The 20708-nt window shown below is 50.9% G+C and overlaps 1 protein-coding gene across 1 annotated transcript; it reads right to left on the bottom strand.

Annotated features, from left to right (window-relative positions):
- Positions 1 to 6125: 6125 nt before the first annotated feature.
- LOC143266687 (calcium release-activated calcium channel protein 1-like) lies at positions 6126 to 20367 on the bottom strand. Its single transcript, XM_006970732.4, is given in 3 exon segments — positions 6126 to 6685; positions 6688 to 7168; positions 19836 to 20367. Coding segments are annotated over 3 exon segments (933 nt in total). The 5' UTR covers positions 20157 to 20367; the 3' UTR covers positions 6126 to 6554.
- Between the last annotated feature and the right edge of the window lie 341 nt (positions 20368 to 20708).

The raw sequence follows: 20708 nt of genomic DNA, 5'->3' as shown, positions 1-20708 counted from the left end.
CCTGGCTTTATTTTGTCTTTTTTTTTTTTTTTTTTGAGATAGGGTCTCACTATGTAGCTCTGATTGTCCTGGAACTTACTTATGTAGACCAGGCTGGCCTCAAACTCACAGAGATCCTCCTGCCTCTGCCTCCTGTACTGCTATGCCCCCCGCTCAACATGCTACGTCGAACACACTACAAAGAAAATGATTCAGCTCAACGTTTGCCCGTAAAGCTCTCAGCGTGGGACTGGACTAGGCCCTCTGCATGGCGAGACAATTGTGCAGTCTGATCTGCTTGGGCGGCTGGGGGGCTGGCTGGCAGTAGAATCAGAATCCATCCCTGGTGCACGAGGGGGCTTTTTGGAGCCCACTCCCTATGATGGGACACCCCATGCAGCCTTGAGACAGGGGGAAGAGCTTGGACTTGCCTCTACTAGATGGGCTTCCCCATGGGAGGCCTTGCCTTCTTGTGGGGAGGAATGGGGGATGGGTTGGGGGGGAGGCTGGGAGGTGGGAGGAGGGAAGAGGGGGATCTTTGATTGGTGTGTGAAATGAATGAAAAAATTTTCTTAATAATAACAATAAATAAATAAATAAATAAATAAATAAAGCTCTTGCCGGGCGGTGGTGGTACACACCTTTAATGCCAGCACTCGGGAGGCAGAGGTGGCGGATCTATGTGAGTTTGAGGCCAGCCTGGTCTACAGAGCTAGTCCAGGACAGGCACCAAAACTACAGAGAAACCTTGTCTCAGGGGGAAAAAAAAAATCTCAGCAAATGCCCCACACTTAGTGAGGCATGGTGGTGGCTCAGACCTGTAATCCCAGCACTCTGGAGATGGAGGGAAGAGAATCAGTAAGGGGTTGACACCAGCCTGGCCTCCATAGTGAGAACAAGGCCAGCCTCAACAAAACAGAAGAGCTACACTGATGTTATGACGTTTTCTTTGCCCCTAAATTCTAAGTATGGTGACCCGCTTCAGGGTGTGTGGTATTGACTGCACCTGACTCCACGAAGTAGGCTCAACATGACTGACTACACAGGTGCTGAGTGCTTACTCTGCACCAGCTGGGTCTGGATAGCTTCAGCTGCCTCTTCTGTGACTACATAACCTGTGAGGTGACCTGCTGTTCTCTGCTAGTTTAGAGGAAACAGGTTGGTAAGTCCCCAAGATAACACTGTGCCTACCCTTGTTTTTTTTTTTTTTTTTTTTTTTTTTTCAGACAGGGTTTCTCTGTGTAGCCCTGGCTGTCTTGGAACTCACTCTATAGACCAGGCTGGCCTCGAACTCATAGAGCCCTGCCTGCTGCTGCCTCCCAAATGCTGGAACTAAAGGCATGCACCACCAGTGCCCAGCCCTATATATTCTTTTATTTTTGTGTGCTTGCCTGCGTGTATGTCTGTGTACCACGTGCATGCTTGGTGCCCAAGAAGGTGTTACAAATGGTTGTGAGCTGCCACGTGGGTGCAGGAACTCTAAACAGAGTCCTCTGGAAGAACAGCCAGTGCTCTTCCCTGCTGAGCCATCTCTCCAGCCCAGGTCTCTATACTCTTAGGTAGTGGAAGTGTATAGATTCTTCCCAGGCATGGTGGTGCACACCTTTAATTCTAGCATTTGGAAGGCAAAGACAGGCAGATCTCTGCAAAGCCAGCCTGGTCTGCATAGATATCCTGCTTCAAAAGGTATGGGGCAGGGTTGGGGATTTAGCTCAGTGGTAGAGCGTTTGCTTAGCAAGTGCAAGGCCCTGGGTTCCGTTCTCAGCTCCAGAAAAAAGGCATGGGGATTGAGGATACATTTGTTTATAAAAAGCAATAAACTGGCAACAATAGTCACTTCTGGAGACAACTGGGGACTTGGAACAGGAGTGGAGAACCTTTTTTTTTTTTTTTGAGACAGGGTTTCTCTGTGTATCCTTGGCTGTCCTGGAACTTGCTTTGCAGACCAGGCTGGCCTTGAACTCACAGAGATCTGCCTACCTCTGCCTCCCAAGTGCTGGGATTAAAAGCCTACGCCACCACTGCCTGGTTTAAGAACAACTTTTTACCGTTGAATTTGGAAGCAAGTGAATAATCTACTGTATCCAAAATAAAAATAAAGCCAAAGCAGAGAGACTGTGTTTTTATTTCATCATCTACTTTGGTGCTGGGATGGAGCACAAAGCCTGGTGTAGGCCAAGCAAATGCTCCTACCACTGAGCTACAACCTCAGCTCTGAGCCTAGGCTCTTAAGGAGTATTTACTCAAGATGCCCGGGTACTTGTTAGAGAGATATTCCAGAGGCATACCCAGACCAACCTGCCAACCTGCATCAGCTCATGGTAGATGGTGATGTTTGGGGATCTACATTCTACAAGCCAGCCTGGTGATTCTTGATCCAGACACATTCAGGAAACAAAACATTAGACTCCAGAGTCATGGCCAGGAGTAATTCCAGCAGGGTTATTTAATATGGGAGTGATATCCAGGCATCTCTGGGGAGCTGAGGTAGCACTTGGGATCCTTCCCAGTTGTACCTAGCATCTCTCAAGAGAATGGTCCTGGTGCATAAGATGCAGAGTGGATGAGAAGTGATGGGAGCAGGACAAATATTAGGCGCCTAAGTTACTTTATAGGGTCTAGGGATACAGCATCGGTAGGATGCTTATTATACACAATGCCCTAAGTTTGATTGTCAGCACAATTAGAAAGAAAACAAACCAAACCACTTTATATACTGGAGTTCCAGGACAGACATATCTCAAACTCAGGGCCTGTGAGAATCGGGTAAGCAATGTCTTTAAAATCACATTTGCTGTGTGTGACCCTGGGTGCGCAAGTTCCACGCTGCAGGCGTGGAGGTCGGGACAACCAGTGAGAATTGATTCTCTCCTCCTACCAGGCAGGTTCTGGGAAATGAACTCAGGTGGTCAGACTCTGGGGCAGCTCCTCTGCTGAGCCATCCTGATAGCCCAAGGGAAGTAATTAATATTAAGCAGCCCAGTGTGAGACAAGAAGGAGCATGGGGTCTGTGGCTAAGATAGGCCCTGGGTAACTGTGGCTAAAACTCAGTTCCAGCTCATTGTAGCTCTGCAGGGTAGGCCCCGGGGCCGCTGGACCTTCCCATTCTCCAAGCAATGCCAGAACCTGCCTAGGTAAGATTCTTTAGAGGCTCTGAGCTCTGAGGCACCTTCCGGTTTGAGCCCGGACAAGTTACTTGTGATAGATAGTTAATCTTGACTGTCAACTTGACTGGATTTGGAAAAGCCCGGGGGATTAGTAAAGCACCTGGGGTACTGTGCGAGCATTTCCAAAGACGATTTAGCTCACAAGGTCTCGGACCTAGTCAATGGCAGGGAGTTATTCCTCCGTGGCTCCCACAACAGCATTATTGGGAGGTGGTGAAACATGGGAAGTGGGCTTGACAGGAAGGTCACCGGACGCGGATGCGTGTCCTCAGGGACTGGATCTTGCTGCGGTCACTTCCTAGGTCCCCTTTTTAGACTCTCGGCTGCCACGACACAAACTGATGTCTCTGGCACACCCTCTCCATCAGGATGGACTGACATCTCTGAGGCCATTAGCTGAGATAATACTCCAAGGTCATCTCCCAACCCCCCCCATCACGTGACACAAAGGCCTGCTACATTAATTTTTTTTGTTTTGTTTTGTTTTTTGTTTTTTTGAGACAGGGTTTCTCTGTGTAGTTTTGGTGCCTGTCCTGGATTTCACGCTGTAGACCAGGCTGGCCTCAACTCACAGAGATCTGCCTGGCTCTGCCTCCTGAGTGCTGAGATTAAAGCCAGCACTGCCCGGCTACATTAACTCTCTTGAGCATCAACTCTGTTTCCTGTACGGCGAAGAAGATTAACATGCTGAGAAGGCCGAGGACCCAATGAGCAGCGCTCGGTACTTAGAACATCCCACACACCTAATGGCTAACAAGTCTTATTTTCATTGTTTCAGACGGGTCGACACAGTCTTAGGCTATTCCTACCCAAAACGCATGATCTGATTATAACCATAAAAAATTATCAAGAGAAACTAACAAGGCATTCTTTAAAAACCACAGGTCTGGGCACTTCAAAAACAAACAAAAGTTACTATCTGGGCTGAACAGATAGATGGCTTAGAGATAAAACCACCGGCTGCTCTCACAGACGACCCAAGTTTTGTTCCCAGCACCTACGTGGTGGTTCAGTTCTCAGGTGGTGTGATGCCCTCTTCCAGCCACCAAAGGCACCAGGCATGCACTCACACATGCACATTACACATAAAAAATTCCAGTACACACTGTTATAAAGGGTGTCCCTACAAGTAGGAAACTGAGCTTGAGTATCCGGTAGTGTCCCCAAATCCAATCTCCTGTATTTGGACTGAGGATTTAGACAAAGCAGGACACTTGCCAAGCATAGAAGCAGCCCTGGATTTGACCCCTAGCATCCCATAAAGTGGATGTGTGGCACACACTGTTAATTCTAGCACTTGGATGGTGAATGTTCCTGAAAGGCCGGAAGTTCAAGGCCAGCCTTGGCTACTTAAAATCTGTTCAAGTTTTTGTGCTCTCTTTCTGAATTTGATCAATGAGCTGTGGCTATGTAAGGGAATACTGTTGTTTTTAGGTCATAACAACAAGCTAACAAGGAGAGCTGTGTTTCTATGTGAACATATGTTTTATCTGTGCGGGTACCCAGTGATGCCAGAAGAGGGGGTCAAGTCCCCTGACGCTGAAATTACAGTCTTTTGTTTATTGTTTGTCTTTTAAGACAGAGTTCCTTTTTATTTTTTTTGGGCGGTGGTGGTGCATGCCTTTAATCCCAGCACTCGGGAGGCAGAGCCAGGTGGATCTCTGTGAGTTCGAGGCCAGCCTGGTCTCCAAAGCGAGTTCCAGGAAAGGTGCAAAGCTACACAGAGAAACCCTGTCTTGAAAAAACCAAAAAAAGAAAAAAAAAAAAAAAAAAAAAAAAAAAAGACAGAGGAACTCTGTGTGGCCTGGCTGTCCTTGTTCTCGCTCTATAGACCAGGCTGGCCTCAAATTCAGAGATCTGCCTGCCTCTGCCTCCAGAGTGCTGGGACTAAAGGCATGCGCCACCTCCCAGGTCTCTCTTAAAAATTTTTAATGTATATGTATGTTTTGCCTTGCCTGTATGTCTGTGAACCACATGTGTGACAAGTCCCCATAAAGGCCGGAAGAGGCTGTTGAATCTCCTTGAACTGAAATCACAGACGGTTGTGAGCTGCAACATGGATACTAGGCATCCAGGATACTGGGTCCTCTGGAAGAGCAGCCAAGTGCTCTTAACCACTGAGCCATCTCTCCAGCCCTGCAACCCACATATTCTTTAAATTCAATTACACCCAATACAATGTAACATCTTGCCGGGCAGTGGTGGCGCACGCCTTTAATCCCAGCACTCGGGAGGCAGAGCCAGGCGAATCTCTGTGAGTTCGAGGCCAGCCTGGACTACCAAGTGAGTTCCAGCAAAGGAGCAAAGCTACACAGAGAAACCCTGTCTCGAAAAAAAACAAAACAAAAACAATGTAACATCTTAATCACGTAACACAAATATTGTGACCAGAGGCTAGCAGGGGCCTAACTTTGAATTTCCCCTAGAAACAGTGACTCAGTTTGTGCACACAGGTTTCTGGGGACTTTATGGTGTATAACTACCTCCAAAAGAAACAACTGGGTACACATTTGAACTACTGTCTGTGAAGGTTTCTTTTGAGAGAAAAATTTCCAAACAAAGTTGCATATCTTAGAGTATAGCTCAGCAGGAGAGTACCTGGTCAAGTTCCTGCATCTGTGCCCAAGTTTTGTAGAGTTGGTAGTCTGAGCCCAAGGCTTTGGCCATTTCAGGCCTGTGTTCTGTCTCTGAGGCCTTTTCTCTCAATTTTTTGTTTTGTTTTGTTTTTGTTATTTTCGAGACAGGGTTTCTCCGTGTAGTTTTGTAGCCTGTCCTGGATCTCGCACTGTAGACCAGGCTGGCCTCGAACTCACAGAGATCCACCTGGCTCTGCTTCCTGAGTGCTGGGATTAAAGGTGTGGGCCACCACCGCCCGGCTCCTTTTTCTCGATTTTTAAGAAGATTGTTTAGTGGCTCACCTGACTGGGACATCCTCTCAGGGAGCCCAGGCCCAACAAACATAGACATGAGAAAGAGGTTTCCCTTGTGAGTATATTTTATGCAACACACACACACACTACACACTCACCCTCACACACATACACACACCAGGAAGGAGGCTGAGGATGACAGGACAGGAAACACGGGGGGGGGGGGGGGGGGGGGGACTGATGCGGAGGAGGAGAGCGGACAAAGAGAGCATCTGTCCCCCCTGCCCCCCACATCCCACCAGGAGGGGGGCCCAGAGCTGGACAGAACAGAGAGTGCTTATTCCCACAGAAGAAAGTCTCAAAGTGCAGTGATTTTTTTTTCCTTTCTTTTTTTTTTAAAGCCTCTTCCCTGCACACCGAACCCTGGTGAAGCCCAGCTGCCGTCCTCTAGACCGGGCCAGGACAAGGTCACGGGTGGGGAAGGGCGCGAGGCGAGAGCTCCTCCCGCAGGGCAGGGCCAAGTGGGGAAGGTGAGGACTCAGGCGTAATGCGTGCCGGGTGTTAGGGAATGGTCCCCTCTGTGGTCCAGCTGGTCCTGCAAGCGGGCGAACTCGGCCAGCTCGTTGAGCTCCTGGAACTGCCGGTCCGTCTTATGGCTGACCAGGGAGCGTAGAAGTGAACAGCGAAGACGATAAAGACCAGGCCGCAGGGGACCATGATGGCCGTGGAGGCGATGGCCGCCGCCTCCCCCGGGGTGATGCCGCCGCCGCTGCTGCTGCTGCTGTTGGCCAGGGCGGCGGCGGCTTCCGCAGGGGGCTTGGTGGGGCTTGGCTGCCCCGATTGTTTCTTAAGGGGTAAGAACTTGACCCAGCACAGGAGCACGACCTCCGCCAGGAAGAGCAACGTCCCGATGACGGTGGAGAAGGCCCAGGCCAGCTCGATGTGCCGGTGCATGCGCTCGTGGGGAGACTCTTTGACCGAGTTGAGGTTGTGGACGTTGCTCACGGCCTCGATGTTGGGGAGGATGCAGGTGCTGATCATGAGCGCAAACAGGTGGACGGCCACCAGCACGGTGGTGCAGGCGCTGAAGACAATGAGCAGCCCTGGTGGGTAGTCATGGTCTGTGTCCAGCTGGACTTCCACCATCGCCACCTGGGAGAGGGGAACAGGGAAGTGAGTGGCGTGCCAAATCCTGTTGCTCTTCCCACCAGACCTGTCCCTCCACCTCCCCCGAGTCTCTGTTTCTGGGAATGATGAAGCCTACCCACTCTGGGTAGAGAGCAGGAATCCTTTAGCTGTGTGTCCTTAGGAAGCCAGCGTCTCCGAGCCTTACCGTATATAGAAAACAGGTGTGACCTATTAATTCACAGAATTGTTTTAACAAGAGTTCCCGGGGTACAGTAAGCATCTTCCAAATGGGAACGCTGCCACTGTCCGTGTGGGTCATAAATAGTGAAGATGTTACAGTAATAATGTATCATGCATACTGTATTTTGTGTGTGTATGTTTTCTTTTTTAACCCTCAGTCTCTCTGTGTAGCCCTGGTTGTCCCGGAACTAACTCTGTAGACCAGGCTAGCCTGGAACTCAGAGATCCACCTGCCTCTGTCTTGGTGGGCAGTTCTTTCCTTCTATCATGTGGGTCCTGGGGATCAAACTCAGGTTGTCAATCTTGACACCAGGCACCTTTACCTGCTTAAGTACCTCTACAGACCAAGAAAATCTTTAAAAATACATTTTAAAAAAATGGGGCTGGAGAGATGGCTCAGTAGTTCAGAGCACTGGACCTGGGTTCAATTCCCAGCACCCACCTGGCAGCTCACAACTGTCTGTAGCTTTAGTTCCAGGGGATCTGACACCTTCACACCAACGCACATAAAATAAATTTAATTATTTATTAACCACTGAGCATCATGATGGCACATGCCTTTAATCTCAGCACTCAGGAGGCAGAGGCAGGTGGATCTCTAGGAGTTTGAGGCCAGCCTGGGCTACAGAGTGAGTTCCAGGACAGCCAAAGCTACCTAGAGAAACTTTGTCTTGAAGTCAATCAATCAACCAACCAATCAACCATCAACCAACTACCATCCACTATTCCTTTTTGCCCCACACTGTCATTTCAAAACAGGACTCTATTTCATGTCCTGCTCTGGGGACAAGGAACAGGCTGGATGCTGGAGAAGTGGAGGCCTTCTCACGTCACATCTAGGTTCATTCTGAGAACAGAGTGCACAGGCCAACAAGGAACTGACAGAGGCTTCTCAGAACAGACATGCTCAAGCCAGTGCCCGTACTTCGTCCAGCCTGATAGCCAGCAAGGCCCAAGGCCATCTCCTCTAGCCCCAGGGCTCACACACCAGCTGCTCCTAAGTTCCTGGAGACTTGAGGATTCGGGGTTACCAGGGGCATACTCTGGAACTGCCACCTGCTCTTTACACCTGGGCCTTGCAAATCACCCTCATGCAAAGAAGCCAGCTCATCAGATCTGGGCAATTGGGTACCTTGCCAGGGTCGGCCCATGTGGGCAGGAGGGTCAATGACACCATCACCGAGGGAGGCGGGGAATGTAACTCGGTAGAATACTTGCTTCCCATGCATGAAGCCCTCTGTTCAATCCCCAACACGGCTACACTGTGTGCTGGTTCATTCATGCCCGTAATCTCAGCACTGGGAAAATAGAGGCAAGGGGTGGGGGATGAGAAGTTCAAGGTCATCCTTGGCTCCACAGCAAGTTCAAGGACAGCTTGAGCTACCTGAGACCCTGTCTTTAATGAAAAAAAAAAAAACCAAAACAAAATGATGGTAAATGTAGGGGGTGGTGTGATGACGAGTTCATCCATACTAAATACTTGCTTCGTGGGGGCACAGGAAAACCAGTAAAAACGGGTCTTATTAGTATCAGTTTAAAAACCTTCATTCATTCCTACCCCAGTCTGCCTGCAGTTCTCCCCCTCCTGCTGGAGAGGTAGGCTCAGCTCCAGGGAAGCAGGTCAGAGCAAAGAGATAGCCCAAGAATCTGGGGACAGGAGTCCAACAGGCCGGTTTATATATTCCTAAGCCTTTTCCGAACATGTCAACAGGATCGAAAGGCTTTTGCCTAAGAAATTGCCACAACTAGCAAGGATAAGGATGCTCCAGCCCGAGAATTTACAGAACGGCTCAAGTTCACGTAAATTTGGGGCACTGCCGTGAGGATTTTGACGGTTGTTTAAGATTTCCCGCTGGCCGAATGCCAACCCTTGAGAATTATTCTGAGCTCATGCGGGCAAGGGAGCTGGGCACTCAGTACATGCGGGCGGGCCAGGGACATGGAACACCCACAGCACGGCAAGGTACATCCTGAGGCTCTGATCTGAGAAGCGGGGTACCCTCAGCAGCACCTCCTGACGCCGCCCCACCCCCATACTTCCTCTTCCTGTTTTGGTCTGCTGCTCCGGAACCTGAGAAAGGACAGGCAGGAGAGGCTGGTGGAGGGACCTCAGATTGCTACTTGTCAGCTGGGGTGGAGGGCAATGTGCAGAGCTGATCTGTGGGTCTGGTGTTGGGGGGGTGGTTGTGTCCTTTCCTGCACCCCAGCAACCTCCACGTGGCACACTGCCCCCTCCCTATGTAGAGCATTAAGCACACAGACCCATAACAGAAAGCCAAATGTGAAACCTGGGCCTCAGCTTACGCAGCTGGTGACCCTGGACAAGCATTTAAACTCTTCGGTATTCCAGGTTTTGCATCCATAAAATGGAGGCCTGGTTATGATAGGTATGAAGTTCCAGCGTTAGTGAACAAAAAAGACCCTTTAACATGACCCGACTTAGGATAAACATATAGAGTATCAATGATTATTAGTTAGCATTATTGGGCTATTCCTCAGCAGGAGCATGCTAGCCAGGTGTGGTGAGGCCTTGGGGTCCATGCACATACAGACAGACACACATATGCTCATCACTCTTTAGAATAGGAAACTGAGGCTCAGAGAAATGAGCTCCATCGCAGGAAGGTAGCTATCCTGCTCTAGGGTAGGGGAGGGGAGGTCAGCCAACTCTAAAGCCTGTGTGATGAGGGCGAGCTTCCTTCACACTGGTCACTGAGGTTAAATGAGGTTTTGATGTGTAAATGTTTAGCACCAGACTCAGCCACAGGAGCAGCTCAATAAATCTTAGTTAAAAAGAAAAAAAAAAACACAAAGAGCCAGAAGTGGAAGGGAAAAGGATGAACTCCCCAGGCCCGCACACTAGGGGCCTCTTTCTGAGACAGCACCAGTACCCAATGCGGGCATCAGGGGAAAGTGTACTCCACCCAAGACCTGGCCAAGTGACTGTGTCTGCAGGACAGCATTACCGGGGCCATAAAACCTGGCTGAGGCACACGTGGTCTAGGGGCACCAAGAGTAGGTATCCTGACAGCCTTGGGCTGAGGGAAGGCTGAAGTCCCCAAGGAAGAGGAAGGGCGGGCTGCCGTGCTCGGGAAGGAACCCCAATGCCCTCATCTACCCATTCCTGGAAGTCCACACACAGGCTGGCAGGATGCACCATGGCCACATGTAGGACCAAGTTCCATGCCACGGGGCTACTACATACAAGAAACACTTCTGAATGAGAAGTGAGGGGTGGCGGGCATAAATCATGAACTCGGATGAAAACTATTCACTCACGGCAGAAGGGTCATCTTCCAGAATGAGCCCCGCTAGGGATATGTCCCTCAGGATCAGGAGAGTAAGACAGGGGAGGCCTGGCAGGATCTGGCAGCTGACATCCGGGGGGGCCCCAGCACTGTCCCAGGGAGATCACATCGGATCAGATTGCATGCAGCTTCACAAGGTAAATATAGCAGGGAGCAGGGCTGTTAACCCAAAATAAACAGCTCCTGGCCAGGCAGCAGGCCTCCACAAACCCCCGCTGTACAGGGCCTAACGGGACAGAAGGGCGAGACTACAGGCCCCGACTCACACTAGTCTACAGATCCTCACAGGAGATATTGGGGATCCTAGATCTGAAGCAAGGGCTAAAGATTATTGATCATGTGGATGGCAAGGCCCAGGCAGGCCTGTGCCCATCTCACTTGAATACCAACCACCTTTCTACCTTCCTGTTGTGCTCCACGGAGACCCTGAGAACCTGGCACTCCCGAGACTCTTGAGAGCGCCTCCCCCCTCGCCATGCCCAACCCCTCTACCCAGGGTGGGAAACCCGGCTTTCTTCTCCCAAGCCCCTCTGGTCCATCCGACAGTTATCCTATAGATTGCCGTAGCCCTGGGGAGACCCCCCCAGCCCCAGTCACGTGGGTTTCACCCAGTGGTCTGCACTCGCTAACTTCGTTCCAAATGCCGACCATCTATTGAGAGAGATCTGCATCCAGCACGGTGGTTTATAAACTCTCTTGACCACGGCAGTCCAGTATTCCAAATGTCTCTAAAAATAGACTCGCACGCTTTTATGAAGCGGAAACCAAAGTTCCACTAAACACCATTTACTCTTGAAGCCTGCCGATGCAGTCCATTTTAACAAGCTTGCGCTCACTGCTTCCCCCTCCCCTTTCACTTCATATTAAACATTTTATTGTGAATTCCTGAGATGGCGGTTATCTCCTCCCATTCTGAGGGAGAGACAATACTGTAGAAAATCACTGGGATCTCAAACGCTGTCCCAACCCCCCCAGCCCACCCCAGGGCAAGCCCTCCTGACGGGCTGGTCTTCAGTCTTCCTTAATCCAAGAGGGCAGGTACAGAAGGACCATCACAGGACACTTGGGTCAGGGTGGTATGTGCTGGACCCCCTGGCTGGCTCCTTAAAAAATTGGAGGAGAAACACATCCATTTTTCTGGGAGTGGAGATCTTGGTGCCCACACTCATTTTTTGGTTTGGTTTTGGTTTAGTTTTTTGAGACAGGGTTTCTCTGTGTAGCTCTGGCTGTTCTGGGATTTGCTTTGTAGACCAGGCTGGCCTCGAACTCGCAGAGATCCGCCTGGCTCTGCCTCCTGAGTGCTGGGATTAAAGGTGTGCGCCACCATGCCTGGCCTCACACTTATTTCTGATCCTTGATGAGGCTGTCACTTCTCTGAGTAAAGGTTTCACCCTGCAGATCCAGCACAATGGGGTCCCCCCACTTTTTTTTGGGGGGGGGAGACAGGGCCTCACTTGGTAATTCAGACTGGCTATCTTCCTGTCTCATCTTGTCTCTCTTCACATCTGTTCTTTGATTGGTTTTTTAGTTTTAGATTCATTATTTTATGCATATTTTGAACTTATGTTAGGTGTATGACCTCAGAGGTCAAAAGAGGGTGTTGGACCCCCAAAACTGGAGATAAGGATGGTTGTGATCAGCCAAGTGAGTGCTGGGAATCAAAGCCAGGTCCTCTGTAAGAGCAACAAATGTTTTGTTTTACTTTTTTTTTTTTTTTTTCCTGAGACAGGGTTTCTCTGTGTTGCCCTGGCTGTCCTATAACTCACTCTGCAGACCAGGTTGGCCTCGAACTCAGAGATCCACCTGCCTTTGTCTCCTCAGTGCTTGGATTAAAGGTGTGTGCCACCACTGCCCAGCCATGTGTTTTTTAATCACTGAGCCAACTCTCCAGCATCCACACTTAGGTGTTTTTGAGACAAGGTCTTGATATGTAGCTCAGGCTGGTTTCAAACTCACAGTTCTCTTGTCTTGGTTTCCTGGGTGCATGCTGAGCACTTTTTCTTTGTGGTGTTGTTATTCAAGCACAGGGCACTGTGCATGCTAGGCAAGCATTCTGTAACTGAGCTACATCCCCAAGCATCCCTTTAACTTTTTGGTGTCAATCAAGTACATTCAGAAAAACAAGAACTGTTTTTTTCCTTTTTTAAGACAAGGTCTTAGGTATGGCAGATTGGCCTCACATTCACTATATAGCTAAGGATGACCTTGAACTTCTTATCTTCCTGCCTCTAGTGCTCAAGTGCTAGAATGACAGGCATGAGCCCCAATGTCCATCTTTCTTTTTTTTCACTTTTTCAAGACAAGGTTTCTTCTCTGTGTAGACCAGGCTGGCCTCGAACTTGGAGATCTGCCTGCCTCTGCCTCCCGAGTGCTGGGATTAAAGGCGTGAGTTACCATGGCTCAGCCTCACCTTTTAACTTCTCTATTTTTTATTTTTAGGTATGCTTCTAAGGACACCATATCTTTCCTTGTTTTTTTTTTTTTTTTTTTTTTTTTTTTGTTGTTGTTGTTGTTTGTTTGTTTTTTTAAATAGAGTTTTTCTGTGTAACAGTCCTGGCTGTTCTGGAACTGGATTTGTAGACCAGGCTGGCCTGCCTCAAACTCAGAGATCCTCTTGCCTTTACCTCCTGAGTGCTGGGATTAAAGGTGTGTGTCACTACCACCGGTTGACATGTTATTTTATTGGAATGTATAAATTATTTATAAAAATTCAAACGAGGCTGGAGGTAGTGGTGCATGATTTTAATCCCAGCACTCTGAGGCAGAGGCAGATAATCTCTATGAGTTAAAGGCCAGCCTGATCTACATAGTTAGTTCCAGGCTAGCCAGGGATACATAGTGAGATCCTGTCTCAAAACTGAACAAATAAAAATTAGTAAGGCTGGCACTAACAAGTTTTAGTAGAGTTTGGAGACCAAAGTTCAGGCCAGAGGCTGATCAGCTAGGGCCCTCACCGCTGCTTTATATAATGTTTTATAGGCCTACACCCCTCTATTGACCATACCCATTCATTTACATATCATTTAAGGCCAATGACAGAGTGCAACAGTTAGCTGGAAAACCACACCACCCCGAGAGAAAAAGCTGGCTGACCCTGGGGTTAGACCAATACTCCCTAAAGAAGATTATCAAATAACAGCCTCACACAAGAATCCTAAGGGGGAGGGAGACTGTTCCAAGTCTAATGACACGTGAATGAAAATGCCATAGTGGGGGCTGGAGAGATGGTTCAGTGGTTAAGAGCACAGACTGCTCTTCCAGAGGCCCTGGGTTCAAGTCCCACCAACCACATGGTAGCTCACAACTGTCTGTAACTCCAGTTCCAGGGGACCCAACACCCGTGGCAATGTACATAAAGAACAAATACATTTTTTTTTTTTTTTTTTTTTTTTTTTTAGGTTTTTCGAGACAGGGTTTCTCTGTGTAGCTTTGCGCCTTTCCTGGAGCTCACTTGGTAGCCCAGGCTGGCCTCGAACTCACAGAGATCCGCCCGGCTCTGCCTCCTGAGTGCTGGGATTAAAGGCGTGCGCCACCACTGCCCGGCTTAAGAACAAATACATTTTTAAGAATGCCATAATGAAATCCATCACTTTGTATAACTTAAAATTAACAACAACAAAAACAAAAAACAAAAAAACAAAAGCAAAACTTTTCTCACCAAGTGTGATGACATATGATTTTAGTCCTAGCACTCAATCCTAGCATTCAAGAGGCAGAGGCAGGAGGATCCCTGAGTCTGAAGCTAGCCTGGTCTACAGGGTGAGTTCCAGGATAGTCAGGGCTACACAGAGAAACCTCCTTTTCTGAACCAGGTATGCCTGTCATCCCAGCACTCAGGACACTGAGGCAGGAGGATTAAGGGTTCCCTGTCAGAATGGACCATAGAGAGACCCAATCTCAAAGAAACAAAAATCCTCTTTAAAAAAAACAAAGATATCAACACTGTCTGGCTGTGGTCCTAGCTGTCTGAAATGTCGCTTTCTAGAAGCACATTAAAAGGTCCTCAGGCCAGGCGGTGGTGGCGCACGCCTTTAATTCCAGCACTCAGGAGGCAGAGCCAGGTGAATCCCTGTGAGTTCGAGGCCGGCCTGGGCTACAGAGTGAGTTCCAGGAAAGGTGCAAAGCTACACAGAGAAACCCTGTCTGGGGGAGTGGGGGTGGGGGAAGGCCCTCAGATGTTTCCTCAGAAAAATCAGCTGATTTACATTTTAACTTCACATTCCGTTTTCTTCTGACTGTTCTCTCTCACTACCCAGTGTACATCAACAGAGCGCTGGCTGCCTTGGGAAGCCTACTTCAGAAGAGTTTTTTTTTTCCTTACCAGTCAGGGACCCATCAAGGGGGGGAGGGCCCCTCACTGTTCCCAGCTGAGAATTCCAGAAACATGCCGCAGGCACTTGCGAAGTTTCACAAAAGGCTTCTCTGCTGGGCGGACGGACATCAACCTCCTCTTGGGACATTCAGCTGAGTTCCATTTATACACAGCCCAGCATACAAATCTTGCATGCTGAATTGGGCATCTGGCCGACTCCAAAGGCCTGGTTATCAACCAGCTAAGCGGGGAGGGTATTGGCAGGAGTGGGGGAGAGGAGAAAAGGCTCCAAATTAGACACACCAGAACTTGAGTCCTACGAGCTGGTGATCTGAGCCGTTAAGAGCCCTCGGGTCCCTGTGTGGATCTCATCCTGGTCTACAGAGCAAGTTCCAGGAAAGGCACAAAAGCTACAAAGAGAAACCCTGTCTCGAAAAACCAAAAAAAGAAAAAGAAAAAGAAAGAAGGGAGTCCAGGTTTGGTCCAGACACAATAGTAAGTTGCACAATAATCACCTTTACCATCATTATCACCACGCCTCTGTCTATAACCTTTGATAGCTCCCTACCATCCACACAAGAGTTCAAACTTCCCAAACAGCCAATCAAGGCTTGTTTAAGACAAGCTTTCACTCTGTACCTGTGGCTAGCCTGGAACTCACTCTGTAGACCAGGCTGGCCTCGAACTCACAGAGATCCGCCTGCCTTTGCCTCCTGAGTGACAGGGCTGAAAGGTGTGCGCCACTCTGCCCGGCTACCACAGGGACCGATGTGTGGCACAATGCCAGTCACACCAGACTCCCTATCTTTCCCTGAAGATCCAGTTCCTCCGGCGAGGCTCTTCTCCAAACCTCTCTCCACCGTCCTCAAGGCTCAGTTGGGATCACATTCTTCCAACTCAGCTAACCGTTCCACAGCAGCCCCCACACCATGGTAACTAGGGTAAACAAGTCTCCTAGAGACCGAAGCAGGTTATTAGAATTTCGCAAATACCAACCGACCAAATCCTCACACCAACGGGGCTGCTGTTATTATTACTTCATTTTGCAGGTGAGATAACTGAGGTCCAAGGAGGCTAAGTGACTTCCCCTCGACTTTACAGTCTGAAGAGGCTTGGCTGAGACTGGTATCGGAGCTGGATAGATGGAATCCCTGTTCCTACTTTTCCTATTCTAGAGCTTCCAGGCTCTCTGCCCTTACCATTCTGTGATGCCTGCTTTTTCTCTGTGCCACTCAGAAGGCTACAGTCGCTTTCCCAACCAGTGACTTCACTGAGGCAGGTCGTTCATCGGGGACGACCATGCTTGTAGGAAGACACGATGACACTTGTGAGCATTTTACACCATGGCGAGCCTAGTTCAAGAGCCTCATCAACTCCGGCATTAATGATCACTTCTGGGGATTAGCACCGAGCGGTAACAGGAGCTTCTTGCTCATCTCCAGGCTCCCTCACCTCCGAGTATGTCATAACCCCCCAATGATGTCTCATGACTTGAGTGCTTCCTTCCAACTCACTTTCCCAGAAATCTCAGCCAACTTCTGAACCTGCTCTGGAACCCGGAACAAAAAGGGGGCTGGCAGGCAGAACTCGAGGAGGAAGATAATCCAAAAATAATTGATCCCAGGTTATGGAAAGCATTTTGTTTATTGCACCAGACTGACCTTCCCAATTATCGTCCGCTTAGGCTAACGTTACAGCCGGCCCTCCTCAGTGGACCGGATTGCCATGCATGATCACCACAGTCCTTATACAGGGACAGGAGCAGGGCCAGGCTGTTGGGTGGTAACCTTAGGTACAGACAGCCTAAAGCTAGGCTCCGAGGAACACTTGGCTCCAGGGACACGGCAAGATGTACATCTACCCTAATGTTCAGGTTGCTTCATTTTGTATCTGCTGTCTCAGTAGCAGACCATAGAAGAACAAGGTATACCATCAGGTCCCAAAATTGCTCAGCTCCCCCATGGGCCCTTGTAATGAAACTTCATTCAAGTCAAGAGAATAGGATCTGCCCACCTCTACACTTGAGAAAACTAACCTCACAGACACTTACCCTCCTCATGTTACAGGTACCTGGCTGCTCTTCCCTGGTGAAGTCAGGATGGGCTCAATCTCCACCAGCTTTTTGGGAGACTGTCCCTCACCCTCACCTTATGGATAAGCAGGTGAATTTGGCATTCCAGGCAACCTGGCTAACCCTAGAGAGCAAAGATCATGTGGGCTCCTCCGCTTTTCCAGGTTTGTAGGAAGGAAGCCCTCTGGGGGCAGGAAGTTAGTTGTGCTGACTCACAGGCCAACGAGAGTAATCCAGGAAACTTGTCACTGTTACCATGGCATCGGGGTGGCCAGGCACCCCTTCCTCTCTTGAGGCTCACTCAAGGGCTGGGTGTCCGCAATGGGGGCAGGGCACAATCAGACCTCAAGACTCTGCATCCCGAGTTCTTAAGAGTCCGGCTTCATCGCAAGTAACTTAGTTACCCTCTCAAAACTGCTGCTCAGCATGGAGGCTGTGCTGGGATTCAACCCTTCCTAGTCTGCAGAGCTCAGGAGATGCCATCCTGGAGCTGAGGAGCCTACTCCACCCAGGCTGAGAAAACAAAATTCCCAGACAGGCAGTGTGGACATGCCCACGCCCACGGAAGGTTATTAGGTACCCCAGCCTTCTAAAATCCTCCACTGTTTTTAGTGGAGGCCTGACCTCTTAGAGAGGAAGAGAATGAGGAGAGAGAGGAGGAAAGTGTCACCCGAAGGAAGAGGCTATAAGGAGTGGTGGCTCCCTTCCACAAAGCGTCAACCTTTCTCTTTAGCTTCCAAAGAAACGTTTTGGTTTTGTTTCTCACTCCCCAGGCCGGGGGCCACCTGTCTTTGGCTGAACACTGATCACAGCACTACGGTGACAAGGAGCAAAAGCACCCAAGCAAGAGCCAGTTGCCAGCTGACCTGGGTTCAAGTCCTGTTTACCAGATTAGCTGTGTGGCCTCCGTAAAGCCCCTTGACAAGAAACAGAGCAGACTGTTGGGGAGTGAGCTAAGTCTGTGTAGTGCTTGGGACAAGGTTTAATACTAAAAAAAACCTTCTAGTTTAGACCAGGCGGTGGTGGCGCATGCCTTTAGTCCCAGCACTCGGGAGGCAGAGGCAGGCGGATCTCTGTGAGTTTGAGGCCAGCCTGGTCTACAGAGCGAGATCCAGGGTCAAGACTACACAGAGAAACTGTCTTGAAAAGAAAAAAAGAATTTTATCATTTTGCCTGAACTACAAACTACACAGCTACCCCTTTCTTTTCCCTAAGACAAGGTCTTCATAAATAGCCCTGGCTGGAACTATGTAGAACAGGCTGGCCTTGAACTCCTGTCAAGGAGGCAATCCTCCTGCCTCAGCCTCCTGAATACTGTAATTATAGGCCTCACCCAACTCTCCCTCTTTCTCCACTAAAGGGCTCCTTCAACTTCATTTTTAAAGTCAGGAAAACTTTTTTTCCCCCACTTCAAAGACAGGGTTTCTCTGTGTAGCCCTGGCTGTCCTGGAACTCACTCTGTGGACCAGGCTGGTTTCAAACTCAGAGATCCACCTGCCTCTGCCTCCCCACTGCCCAGTGGCGTCAGAGGAACCTTTTTTTAAGAACAGTTTTTATTTACCATTTCGGAAATCAAGGTCCAGGGAGAGGAGAGAGACTGATTTGCCTGAGATCGATATGCAAGTGGTAGAGCTGGGAGGGGTACCTTTATATCACCCCCTCTCCTGGCCTTTCCTCTGCGTGGCCGAGGGCACTGCGGGCCTCTGAAGCATTCAGGCTCACTGCTGCACTGACCCACTTGTTTGCAGAAGACAGGGAGAGACCCAGACACACTCCCTTCCCAAGAAAACACCAAGGGTGCCAGCCACTCCCTTCCTCAAGGCCAAGGGTTTAGCTAATTCATGAGGGGGAGGCTGGAGCGCTGGTGGTGAAGGGGAGGGAGGCGGGCTCCATTGATGCAGGTTGATCTCACCAAAAGATAATGATGGAGTTGTTAGGTAGCGCCCTGCTTCAGGCCAACTCGAGATCTCAGGCCTGAAGGTGTCCAGAGTTAACTCCTGGGGCTTAACCTGCAGCCTCCAGGGGCGCCTCTTGCAGAGGCTTCTTGTACCACCTTCTCGGGACTAGGGGGGAGGGGGGATAGGTCTACCTCCTAATCTAGAAAGAGCCCGTTCAAGGGGAACATGTCCCACCCTCCTCCCCCACACCCAGTGACTCAGAGGCAAGTTTCTGGAGAAGAAACTGAGGATGGGGAGTGGCTATCAACCCCTAGGCTGAGGCTCTTGGAAAATGCGGGGGGGCGGGCGGGGGAGGCATGAGAGTGTGTGGAATATGGGGAGGTGGAAAGTATTAAGAAATCCCCTCCAATATTTGATAAAGAAGCCTTGGTAATACTTTCTGGCCTTAAGTGTGTGGGAGGGCGCGGCCCTGGGTAGCTCTCCTCTCCATCCCCTGACACCTGTCCTCAATGGGCCAGACCTTTCGCGTTCTCCCTGCCCCCCTGAACACATCGTGGCAGGGCAGACTTCTTACATTATCAATTCCAGGAAAGCGACTTTCTTTGTGACCCTAACCTCTCAGCAGCAACAAGGTGCCCGTCGGAAAACACCTGCGCCTGGGTACCTCGGGTCGTCCGCCTTCTCTTCCCTCACAGCTCAGTACCTCTGGCTCCCCTCCGGCGCTTACGACGGCTTAGCCCAGCTCTTCCCTTCACCCCAGGCACGCCCAGCCCGCTCCCAACTGTGGGCCCCGTCGGGGCCCCGCGGGCGGGAGCGGCCGAAGCAGGAAGAGGGGAGGGAGGGCAGGGCGGCCCGAGCTCACCATGGCGAAGCCGGAGAGCAGAGCCGAGGTCCGGCTGGAGGCTTTGAGCTTGGCGCGGCTCAAGTAGAGCTTGCGCCAGGACAGCGCCTGCATCGAGTGCTCGTTGAGGCTCATCACCTCGGAGTAACTCTGGCCGATCCAGTCCGGGTAGCTGACGGCGGGTGGTGGCGGCAGCGGTGGGGCCCCCGAGGGCTCCCCGTCCCCGCTGCGGCGGCGGCTCCGGCGGCTGCCGCTGGTGCTGCTGCTGCTGCCGCCGCCGCCGCTCAAGGGGAGCTCGGGATTGCTGCTGCTGCTCGGGGGCGGGGCAGGCTCCGGATGCATGGAGTACGCTGCGAAGGAAGGCGCGGCTGGCGGCGGGCGCCTGCGAGGGCTGCGGCCCCGGGGCCGCGCCGGACCTCCGCCGGATCCCACTCGAGCCTGTCTCCCGCCGCCGGACGCACCCCGATCCCGAGGCCGAGGCCGTGGCTAACAGAACCGCTCGGCAAGTTCCCAGCGGCAGCGACCGGAGCCTGCGCGCCGACGGGCGTCCGGTCCCAGGCCGGCACCTCGGCGCGCGCCGCGATTGGCCGGCGCCCCCGCGGTCATTTGCATACGCCCCACCCACTCCGATACCCCCCGCCCACAAGGAGGTGGGCGGCGCCCGCGCGGGTTACGTGCCCCCCGCGCCGCCTCCGACGGCTCCGCCCACCGCCCCGGGCGCGCCTTCCTGGAAGCGCCCCACGCTGGCAGGGCTCGCTTCTCGTCTCTGCAGCTGCTCCTGTGGCTTTTGCTCCCGGAGCTCCTCGGTCGGGCCATCCGAGGTCACCTCTGGGCGCCTCCTGAGGCCTGTTTCCTCCTTGGAGCAAGGTGGCAAAAGGTCCGTTGGTAAAAGGC

Source organism: Peromyscus maniculatus, chromosome 23, assembly GCF_049852395.1.
Source record: "Peromyscus maniculatus bairdii isolate BWxNUB_F1_BW_parent chromosome 23, HU_Pman_BW_mat_3.1, whole genome shotgun sequence".
Classification (NCBI taxonomy): Eukaryota; Metazoa; Chordata; class Mammalia; order Rodentia; family Cricetidae; genus Peromyscus; species Peromyscus maniculatus.
Note: the sequence above shows the minus strand (reverse complement) of the source record. Positions and strands in the feature narration are given on the sequence as shown.